Source organism: Salmo salar, chromosome 18, assembly GCF_965601325.2.
Source record: "Salmo salar chromosome 18, fSalSal1, whole genome shotgun sequence".
Lineage (NCBI taxonomy): Eukaryota > Metazoa > Chordata > Actinopteri > Salmoniformes > Salmonidae > Salmo > Salmo salar.
Genome location: NC_138308.1, coordinates 84,333,560 through 84,344,268, shown reverse-complemented (window position 1 = coordinate 84,344,268; position 10,709 = coordinate 84,333,560). Strand labels below are relative to the sequence as shown.

At 43.7% G+C, this 10,709-nt stretch overlaps 1 protein-coding gene across 2 annotated transcripts; it reads left to right on the top strand.

The window, feature by feature from the left end:
- Positions 1 to 593: 593 nt before the first annotated feature.
- LOC106578011 (uncharacterized) lies at positions 594 to 9,439 on the top strand. Of its 2 annotated transcripts, none has more exons than XM_014156540.3 (7): positions 594 to 992; positions 1,966 to 2,063; positions 2,603 to 4,447; positions 4,647 to 4,883; positions 4,958 to 5,182; positions 5,356 to 5,422; positions 7,738 to 9,439. In XM_014156540.3, the coding sequence occupies exons 1-7, from the start codon at positions 821 to 823 to the stop codon at positions 8,487 to 8,489; spliced, it is 3,396 nt and encodes a 1,131-aa protein (XP_014012015.2). In that variant the 5' UTR covers positions 594 to 820; the 3' UTR covers positions 8,490 to 9,439. The 2 variants fall into 2 exon arrangements, with proteins under 2 accessions (XP_014012015.2, XP_014012014.2); XM_014156539.3 differs by having other exon boundaries at positions 1,966 to 2,078.
- Positions 9,440 to 10,709: the final 1,270 nt, after the last annotated feature.

Sequence of the window (10,709 nt, the reverse complement as noted above, 5' to 3'; positions counted from 1 at the left end):
CAATAATGATGTGTATGTAGCCTACATACACACCCACAGTATATGCTATGGTAAACATTGGACTCAATAGCTAATCACTTAGCCTAAACATACACCCTGCAGTATACGGCAACAAAAAAATGCATTTATGGTTCTCAGGTCAGCCCAACAGTGGCAGTGGAGCACCTCACTGTATGGAGCCTTTCCCTCTACCATTGGGCGGATTCGATTATGCTGAGCCGATTTGAACCGGCAAGCGTGGTTCAAATCGAATAGCAATCTGTCACTTGGTCATGTTGTCAACATTGCTGCATGATGTATCATCCGGAAACATAGAAAATCTATTTTCCATACAATATATATTTGAATTTTCAAACTAGTTTTCATCGGAAAGGCAGATAAAGTGTTAATATGTATCAAAAGCAATCACTTTTGCATGTGAAAACAAAAAATCCTTCTCATTACCCCGCATGTTTAATTACACCACTTTTGATTTGAGCCGACATCACTGTGGGCTTTGAACCGGGCCAGGAGGCAGCCCTGTTCCAAAACGAATGCAATCAGCTTTCACCCGGTGCAAAATCGGCAAACCTGGGCGACCGGGCCAGATCAACCGAATCCCCACAACGAGCAGCGCGTGAACACAGACGTTGATTTTCCGTACGGGCCGGACGGACTAAATCTGAACCAATAATAGACGACTAGGCGATCTCTATAGTTCATCAAGTTATGCAAATCTGATCAAAGAATATGAATTCGTGCCCAAGCGTGGGTGTATGTGGTGGCAGCAATGTAGTTATTCTCCTCGATCGACTGACTAATAGCCAGGCTACTTTATAATATGGACGTTTACAAATACCCTGTTTTCTTCGAGTGCCAGACTCTGGACACATCACAGAAAGAGAAGATAAAAAAGTATTTTGAAATTCGACGTAAATCCGGTGGCGGAGATTGTGGACCAGTAGAATCAGTTGGTGACAAAGTTTACAAGATTGCGTTTATTTACCGGACAGGTATGACAAAGTTAAGGCGAACTGACAGGATATTGAGAGCCTTATATATATATATATACACACACAATATAGCCTACTGTGCCAATGTCGGTTCATAAATCAAAGTTTGTTTTTTCAATATATGTTTTATTCTATGGCCCATTTGATTATTATCTATATAGACCTACATTTTGGTAAAACACTATTTAAACTTTCTAGGGGGATTTGTTGAATCAGAAAGTTTGTTAGATATGCGGTTTTCACTAGTTACCACAGCCACACATGTCAAAGTTGGCTATCATCAACATTCATGAAAACATTGCTTGATTTAAGGTTAGGGTTGGGCATAATGTTAATATTGTGGTTAAGGTTAAGGTTAGGGTTAGGTTTAAAAATCTGATTTTAATTAAGAAAATAAAATGTAGAATTAACCATGGGGCGGTAGGTAACCTAGTGGTTAGAGCGAAAGGTTGCAAGATCGAATACCCGAGCTGACAAGGTAAAAAACTGTCGTTCTGCCCCTGAACAAGGCAGTTAACCCACTGTTCCTAGGCTGTCATTGAAAATAAGAATGTGTTCTTAAATGACTTAAATAAAGGTAAACAACATTGACTTTGTGGCTGCGGTAACTAGTGATGACTGACATATATGCAATACATCTGTTATGGGCTTAAGTTTCACTTTCACATAGCCATGGACACATGCATTACTTTATATTTCATCATATTGATTAACTGTAGAGTAATTTATCAATCTTAACAGGAAGACACATTGTTTTAATAACTTTTAATATGAATTAATAACTATAGATGTACTGTACATACAGTGTATTAATTTACCCCTCTAGCCTATTTATCCTTTAACTCTTCAAGTCCTGGAGTGAATTTAAAAGGCTTAATGAATACAGTTAACATATATTATTATTATTGTTGCTGTTATTGTTCTTACTACTACATGACAACAACAACTCATTATGACTCTGTATCTTTTCCAGTCCAGGAGAGGGTACTTCAGAAAGCTCATCATGTGTTGGAGATGCCTGGAGGACCTCTCTCCCTCACTCTGAGAGACAGCCTGGAGACAAGCTCCCCAGTAAGCAGTCAGGCGGTGAGCCCAGACTATACAGACACAACTACAGTATAGATTACAGGCTGAGTGACGTAACCTGTTAGATACGACATTTCTTTTCCATAACATGCGGTTAAAACACACAGATGTCAATGGACTGTTGTTGTATTTACATCCCAGTAAACATAAGGTTTAGTCATATATCATGGATCTGTCTGTCAGGTAATAACTTTATTATCCCTTCAAATGAGGTCAAAAAAGTCTGATTTTATTGCATGTTTGATTTATGTGATATTATAATAAGTAACATAATTTACAATATGAGGAATGACAAGAACATACATTTTAGCAAAACAAATCTGTACTAAACTAAATGGACAAATGCCAAACCAGTTGCTAGATTTATCAGATAATCCAGACGCAACTGTACGGTCAACCTACAATAATAAATGAATAATAAACGTAGATAAATACAGACATAATAATCATTAAGAGTGGAATTCCCCAGGAAATACCTTTTTTCTCTGACTGACTGACCATTCCATCCCTCCCTCCCTGTCCAGACATCGCCACCCGGTGGCCTAGAGCATGAACTCCATCTAGACTCCTACCTCCTGCGATACCTGAAGGAGAGCCCTGGAGCTGGAAGAGACCTGCATCAGCAGCTGTCCTCTCTGGGCTGCTCTGTCCACCTCTACCCAGAGGATGGGAGGGCAGTGGTCAGAGATACAGACCAACCTGGGTTATGTGGAGTCAGGGTTGGGTTGGAACCATGGAAATCACAGGTAGAGAAACTGTTCAAACATCTCCATGAGCGGTACCAATGTCACTATGAGGTAGACCCATGTATGCTCCAGTCTCTGCTGCTGAGAAGTACCCTGGGTTCGGAGGATGTGAGGGTTTACTGCGAGGCAGGGGAAGGGTTTGCGGTGGTGGTTGGGGAGGGGCCCGAGGTCCAGGCCAAGCTGAAGGAGCTGGAGGCCTTCCAGGCTCAGGGTCTGAGCTCCGTGCAGCAGGAGAAGATCAGCACCACCTGTCAACTTGGACAGTCCAAGCTCCGTCTTCTAGGGAAAGTTATAGAGAAGGATGTAGGTGAGGCTGTTCCAGGGGTGAAGGTCACGCACAGGGACTCATCTCAGCTGGTGCTGGAGGGTTCAGCAAGTGAAGTCTGGACAGCCAGACAGTTAGTTACAGATACAATCTCTCTGGTGCTGGAGCGGATGGTGCCTGAGGTGTCCCTCCACCTCCTGTCCTTCCTGAGGGAGGAGTATGGGAGGCCTGGGAACCTGAGCAGTCTGCTGGGGTTGGGACTCCATGTGGAGGTAGAGCTGGGGGATACAGAGCTCCGTCTGTTCTCCCTCTCCTCTGGGAAACTGGACCAGGCTGAGAATGATCTGCTGGGGGAGTTTGGGGAGGAGAAGATTGACGTGCCCAAAGGTGCCTTCCAGGCTGAACTGAAGTCCAAACTTGAGAAGAAGGTGAAGGAGATGAACCAGAGCAGACGCAGGGTGGTAGCCAGGTATGGTCCTGGGTGTAGAGTGCAGCTGCTGGGCCACCTGAAGCAGGTTCAGGAGCTGAGGGAGGAGATTGGGGCCTTTCTGAGAGACCAATCCAATGTAAGAGTCTTGGGACGCCCTCAACAGAACCATGTCGCAGTCGAAGCAAGCGCTGGACCAAGAAGTGAGGAGACGGTCGCAGCCACCAGCTATCGCCTCCAGGGGGGGCTGCAGGTAGTGGTTTGTCAAGGTGACATCACTAAGGAATGGGCAGACGCACTGGTGAACTCAGCGAATGAGGATCTGGATCACGCTGGGGGCGTGGCTGCAGCTCTGAGCCAGGCGGGGGGGCCTGAGGTACAGCGGGCCAGCATAGATCTGGTTAGGCAGATCGGGAGAGTACCCACAGGTACAGTGGTAGAGACCACAGGAGGGAAGCTGCCTTGTATGATGCTGCTGCATGCAGTTGGACCAGTAGGGGGCGGCGTAGGTGGGAATGAGCGTCCTCTGCTGGAGAAGACAGTAAAGGCAGCCCTGGATCTGGCAGAGACCCTGGAGCTCCAGACCCTGGCCATGCCCTGCATCAGCTCGGGGATATTCGGCGTTCCTCTGAAGGTGTGTTCTGAGGCCATAGTCTCTGCTGTGAGGGACTTTGGGAGGGAACAGCGCATCCTTACCAAGGTCACTCTGATTGATGTGAGTGGAGAGGCAGTGAGAGCCATGCAGGAGGCCTGTGATAGGCTGTTACAGGGTAAGAGGGAGTTTTCAGGGTGGGAGGTAGAGTCCAGGACCACCACTACCACTACACATGCTCCTCAGAGAGACACCACTGCTACCTCCGCCAGGGGAACTGCTGCTCCAGAGGTCTGTGTCCAGGTGGAGATCATCCAGGGAACCATAGAGAAGCAGCAGGTGAGAGAGAGACACACTGACATGGCCACAGCCTTGATTCAACAACATTCTGTGAATTAGGTTGACTTCATACTGACTCAATGTTCCATTTCTCTTTTACACTTTCTCTTCCTTTTTCTCTTACCCTTTTACTTAATTTCTGTATCTCTTTTTCCTGCTCTCTCTGTCCGTCCGTCTTTCTGTCTCTATCTCTCTGAAGGTGGATGCCCTGGTGTCCCCCATGGTTGGTAGTGACCCTCTCTCCTCCCGAGTGGGTAATGCCTTGATGGAGGCAGCTGGACCGGCGCTGATGACAGCTTTTCTGAGGGAATCAGGGAGACGGACTGCACCTGGTGACAACGTTCTGGTGGAGGAACTGTCTGGTCTCATTTCTGGCCGTGTCTTCTTCCTCAGCTGTGCACACTGGGACAACAACCCCCAAGGACCAGCAGTACAGGTGTGTATGCTTGTGTGTGTGTGTGTTATGACCTTTGAACCTCCTTTAACCCTTGACCTCTGGTCCTGTCTCAGGCTCTGAGGCAGGGTGTGAGGAAAATCCTGACTTCTTGTGAGAACCGGGGCTTCTGTTCCGTTGCCTTCCCTGTAGTTGGAACTGGTGTGGTTCTCCAGTTCCCTCACATCGTGGCAACGCAGGTTCTGCTAGAAGAGATCCATAGGTATGAACAGAACCGAGCGAGCAGAACTCCCTTCCTTGTCCGCATTGTCGTCCATCCCAATGACAGAGATTCTACCAAGGTGAGCAGAGACTTTTAAAGAAGGTCTCAAAGAATTAAACAAAATGTCCATTAACTTCAATATGTTTCAGCCAAGACATTTTATAATACTGTCATACATCCATAATTACACATTTTTTCAACAATAAAGTTACAGTCCTTCATTGCAGTTGTATTGTTTGTTCTAATCTACAGGCTTTTCAGACTGCCCAGAATGCTTTGCATCTCAGAGGGTTTGTATTGGGCGCTCAACCAGCGCATGGTGAGTTACAACACTAAACCCCCACCTTTAAATCAAATACATTATTACTATATGAATGATACATTTCAAGTTAGAGTTATGAGAAAAAAGTAGAAACCCGCACACTGCTCAATAGTATCACTGCTCTTGACGTTTCATTTCTACCTTTAGATTTTGTGACATAGACAAAGTTAAGATATCAGACAGGGGAGGTTATATACAGTGGGCTCCAAAATGACTGGCACCCCTGACTGGCAATGCACAAATATTACTTAAAAAAATATAAACAATATAATTATAGAGATAAACTCAAAATACCAACATGTGAAAAATACTGTACTTTATTAATGTTTCAATGGAACCCAACAAAATAATTTATTGATTTAATTAAAAATCAATGTCCTCCAAATCAAGGCTTCACAATTAATGGCACCCTTAAATATTATTGTAAATAAAATGTACCAAAATTAATCCAGTAATTAAATTCCACTTATTTAAGTTTATCTAAGTGTTAAGGAACTATATTGAGCTATTACAGCACTTAATTTTTCACTAGGGTATAAAAATGAGGTAACACGCATGCAATATCCCACCATGAAGAAAAGAACTGGCAGTTCAAAAGGGACAGATGGCGGTAGACCTTCATAAATCTGGTAATGGCTACAAGAAGATCCACAAACGATTGGATATACCACTGAGCACTGTCAGAGCAATTATTAAAAAATTCTAAAGATATGGAACAGTTGAAAACGTCACGGGTAGAGGACGCAAATGCATTTTGCCCCCCAGAATAGGGAGGAGGATCGTGAGAAGCAACAAAATCCCCAAGAATCACTGAAAGAATTGCAGGCCTTGGTGGCGACCAGGGGTCACCAGGTTTCAAAAAGCACCATCAGACGCCACCTCCACAACCACAGGCTCTTTGGAAGGGTTGCCAGAAGAAAGCCCTTAATGACCCCAAGACACAGACACAAGCGCTTGGAGTTTGCCAAACGTCATTTAAATTATGACTGGAAGAAGATGCTCTGGTCAGATTAGACCAAAATTGAACATTTTGGTCAGATACAGCATCGGCATGTTTGGCTTCGAAACAGATGCATACAAGGAGAGGCACCTCATACCCACGGTGAAATATGGTGGTGGGTCAGTGATGTTTTGGGGCTGTTTTAATTCCAGAGGTCCAGAGGCACTGGTTAAGATTGATGGCATAATGAATTCCACTAAGTACCAGGCAATTTTGGCTGACAATCTGGTTGCCTCTGCTAGAAGGCTGGGACTTGGCCGTATGTGGACTTTCCAACAAGACAATGACCCAAAACACACCTCAAGATCCACACAGAAATGGTTCTGTGACAACAAAATCAATGTTCTGCCATGGACATCTCAGTCGCCGGACCTCAATCCAATAGAAAACCTGTGGGCTGAGTTGAAGAGGGCAGTTGATAAGCACAAACCCAAGAATGTGAAGGATCTTGAAAGGATCTGCATAGAGAAATGGAAAAGACCATGCTGTTATCCTTGCCGGAGGTGGTTGCACTAAGTACTAAATGAGGAGTGCCAATAATTATGAAACCTTGATTTTGGTGAAATGTATTTTGTATTAAATAATTGTGTGATTTTGGTAGGTTCCATTGAAACATTAATAAAGTACAGTATTTTCACATGTTGGTATTTTGAGTTTATCTCTATAATTATATTGTTGATATTTTTTTAAGTATTGTTTGTGCATTGCCAGTCAGGGGTGTCAGTAATTTTGGAGCCCACTGTAAATAATACTCTGATCAAAAGAGAATGTTTTGGGATTTTCACCCTCCAGACATTATTTCCTCAAGGACTTAATGATGAAATGCCTATGTATGTTATGTTGTAAACGTGAACATGAATTACGCCCCTATTTCAGATTACTCTGACGGTTGTATTGCGCTGTACCCTATGATTTATGAAAACTTGCTTGGTAGGTCGATGTACTCATTGTGGTTTTACAGACGTGTTTAATACGCTTTATGTACACACTTTGTTTGAATATTTATGAAATGCATATTGTTATATTTGGTAGCACTCATTTGTTTTCCCTCGACTCCAACCCCATTCGATGCGTGGAACGGATGTGGATGGGGCTATGTCTACATAAGGGTAAAAATGTAGAAAACTCACAAAAGCTCTGATGAAGACCGTGAGCCCGATACGTAAAGCTTATTCAAGAGCAGTGATACTATCAAGAGCAGTGTGCAGATTTCTTATTTTATTCAACTGTCACAATGCACCTGCAAAAATGATGGCTCAGATGTGCGAGTGCCTTTTGAATTTGAAGATATAATTATGAACCCTCCCTATAGACATCAGGATTGTGCTGCTGGGGAAAACCGGAGGAGGTAAAAGCAGTGCTGGAAACACCATCTTCGGACAAGATGATGTGTTCCTCTCAGACAGTTCCTCCACCTCCTCAACACAGATATGTAAAGCTCATACCAAGAACATCAAAGGAAGAAACATCACCCTGATTGACACACCTGGATTCTTTGACACTGACATCCCTGAAGAGGAGCTGAAACCTAAAATAGTCAAATGTATAACAGAGTGTGCTCCGGGGCCACATGCCTTTCTCATTGTACTGAAAGTTGAACGGTACACAGTCCACGAGAACGAAGCCGTGGCGAAAATCGAGACTTATTTTTCACCAGAGGCCTTCAAATATGCCACAGTCCTCTTCACTCATGGTGACCAGCTCAATGGTTTGACCATTGAGAAGTTTGTCCAAGGGAATGATGAACTGAACAAGCTTGTGGAGAAATGTGGAGGCCGCTGTCACTTCATCGACAACAAATACTGGAACACCAATCAGCAGGGTCGGTACAGGAATCAGTATGAAGTAGCAGAGTTACTCAACACCATAGAGAAGATGGTGAGAGATAACGGAGGAGGGTTCTACACCAGTGAGATGCTACAAGAGGCAGAGAGATTAATACAAGCAGAGATAGGGAGTCTTAGGAAGGAGTCAACAGGCCAGATGTCAGAGGAAGAGATGGGAAAACAGGCTAAAGAAAGCGTGTGGAAGAAACTCCTGATCAAATTCTCAGGTATACTGTAATAACAGGTGTAGTGCAGTGTCGGTCAGTGCCGTTTAAGATGAGGGAGGACGATTGTTTTTCATGAGCATTTCCTTATTTCTATTAGAGCATATTGGATGACTGTCATTCATATTCCATTTACCCTGTTCAATGTAACAGTGATAGGTTTAGGCTACTACATGATACTCACATTTTCCCTATACCCATCATGAGGTTGCTACAACCTAGCCTATGAATGAAAGTTTACAACGTAGGTGCACATAGGTCGAGAGACAAATTTGAGGTGACAGACAGTGACATTGAATACCACCTTGCACACTCTTGCCTGCATCTAGCTGATCTAGGTTGTAATCATTAGTCCATCAGTTGCAAACGAGAGTTTCTATTGGACAAATTAACGTATGTTTATCCCCATTTTGTTCCATTTGAATAGACCCCTGATCACTCGTAAACACACAGTCACGTTGTATTCCTCCTTGCATCCATGTGCTCTCCTCCTCTCACCTTTTCCCTTCGCTTGTGGACTTCAATGCACAACACATCAGCTGTATGTGGCCAGGCTGTCACGTCCTGGCCAGTATATAAGGTTAATTGTTTTGTAGTTTGGTCAGGGCGTGGCAGGGGGTATTTGTTTTCTGTGGTTCGGGGTGGTGTGTTTTGTGTAAAGGGTGTTTGATTTAGTAATTCCGGGTTTTGGTTTATGTTTAGTAATTCTATGGTTAGTCTAGGTTGTGTGTTTCTATGTTTGGTTGATTGGGGTTGGGACTCTCAGTTGAAGGCAGGTGTTGTCTATCTGCCTTTGATTGAGAGTTCCATATATTAGGGTGTGTTTGTATGTGTGATTTGTGGGTGATTATTCTGTGTATAGCCTTGTGCCTTACCAGACTGTTTATTTGTCGAGTGTTCGTGTTTTGTTATTTTGTATGGTCATTTTTGAGATTAATTAAAAATCAAGATGAGCATTCACGTACCTGCTGCGTATTGGTCCTCATTCACCGACAACAACTGTGACACAGGCAAAATAACTTTCCAAGCCAAACCGCTTCACACAGCCTACATCGTTGTCACCACATTAGCTAAAGTAACGTCAGTCAGCATAGCTAATAGAACTAACGCGATAGTAGACCTGCTACAATCATGCAGTAACTTTACAGTGTATAGTCAGTAAGCAGTTACACCAGCCCAGTGGCAATACATTTATAAAACCAAAAGCTTACCTTGACTTGGAAGAGTTCCAGTGTTGTGTTGGATAGTCATAGCCAGCTAGCTAACATAGCATCCCTCTGTTTGAGCAGAGTGTTTCAGTACGCTAAACTAGTTAGGTGCATTTAATAGCTAAATAAGTGAAACTGGAAGTTACAAAAAATGACAATCACTCTCTATATTTATTTCTCTCTTCCTCCTTTCAAAGCTGTTCAACTACTGTCTCTCTCAACTACTCACCACATTTTATGCATTTTATAGCTAGCTGTAGCTTATGCTTTCAGTGCTACATTAATTCTCTGATCCTTTGGCTGGGTGGACAATATGTCAGTTCATGCTGCAAGAGCTCTGATAGATTGGAGGACATCCGGAAGTTGTCATAATTACTATGTAATTCTATGGAAGGGGGTAAGAATCATGAGCCTCCAAGGTTTTGTATTGAAGTCAATGTACCCAGAGGAGAAAGGAAGTTAGCTGTCATCGGCTACACCATGGTGCTACCCAACAGAGTGCTTTTGAGGCTAGTGTAGACATTCTTGCAAAATATTGTGTTTTAGTGAATTATTTAGAGACGTGATTATATTTAGTATCATTTTTAAATGTTTAACCATTTAAAAAATAACAAAAAATTCACTGAGCAGGATGGTCCTCCCCTTCCTCCTCTGAGGAGTTTTCACTAGTGTAGTGGTAGGCATAGCTGCAGGAGTTGTCGTTGGGATGGCCGTTAAGAGGAGGGATAGTAGGAGCTACTGCAGCAGAGGAGGCAGAGACGGTACAGGAGGCAGCAGGGAAAGCAGCTAGTGCTGTCTACCTCAGGAGGCTGAAGAAATTTGGCTTGTCACCAAAAACACTCACAAGCTTTTACAGATGCACAATCGAGAGCATCCTGTCGGGCTGTATCACCGCCTGATACGGCAACTGCTCCGCCCACAACTGTAAGGCTCTCCAGAGGGTAGTGAGGTCTGCACAACGCATCACCGGGTGCAAACTACCTGCCCTCCAGGACACCTACACCACCCGATGTCACAGGAAGGCCA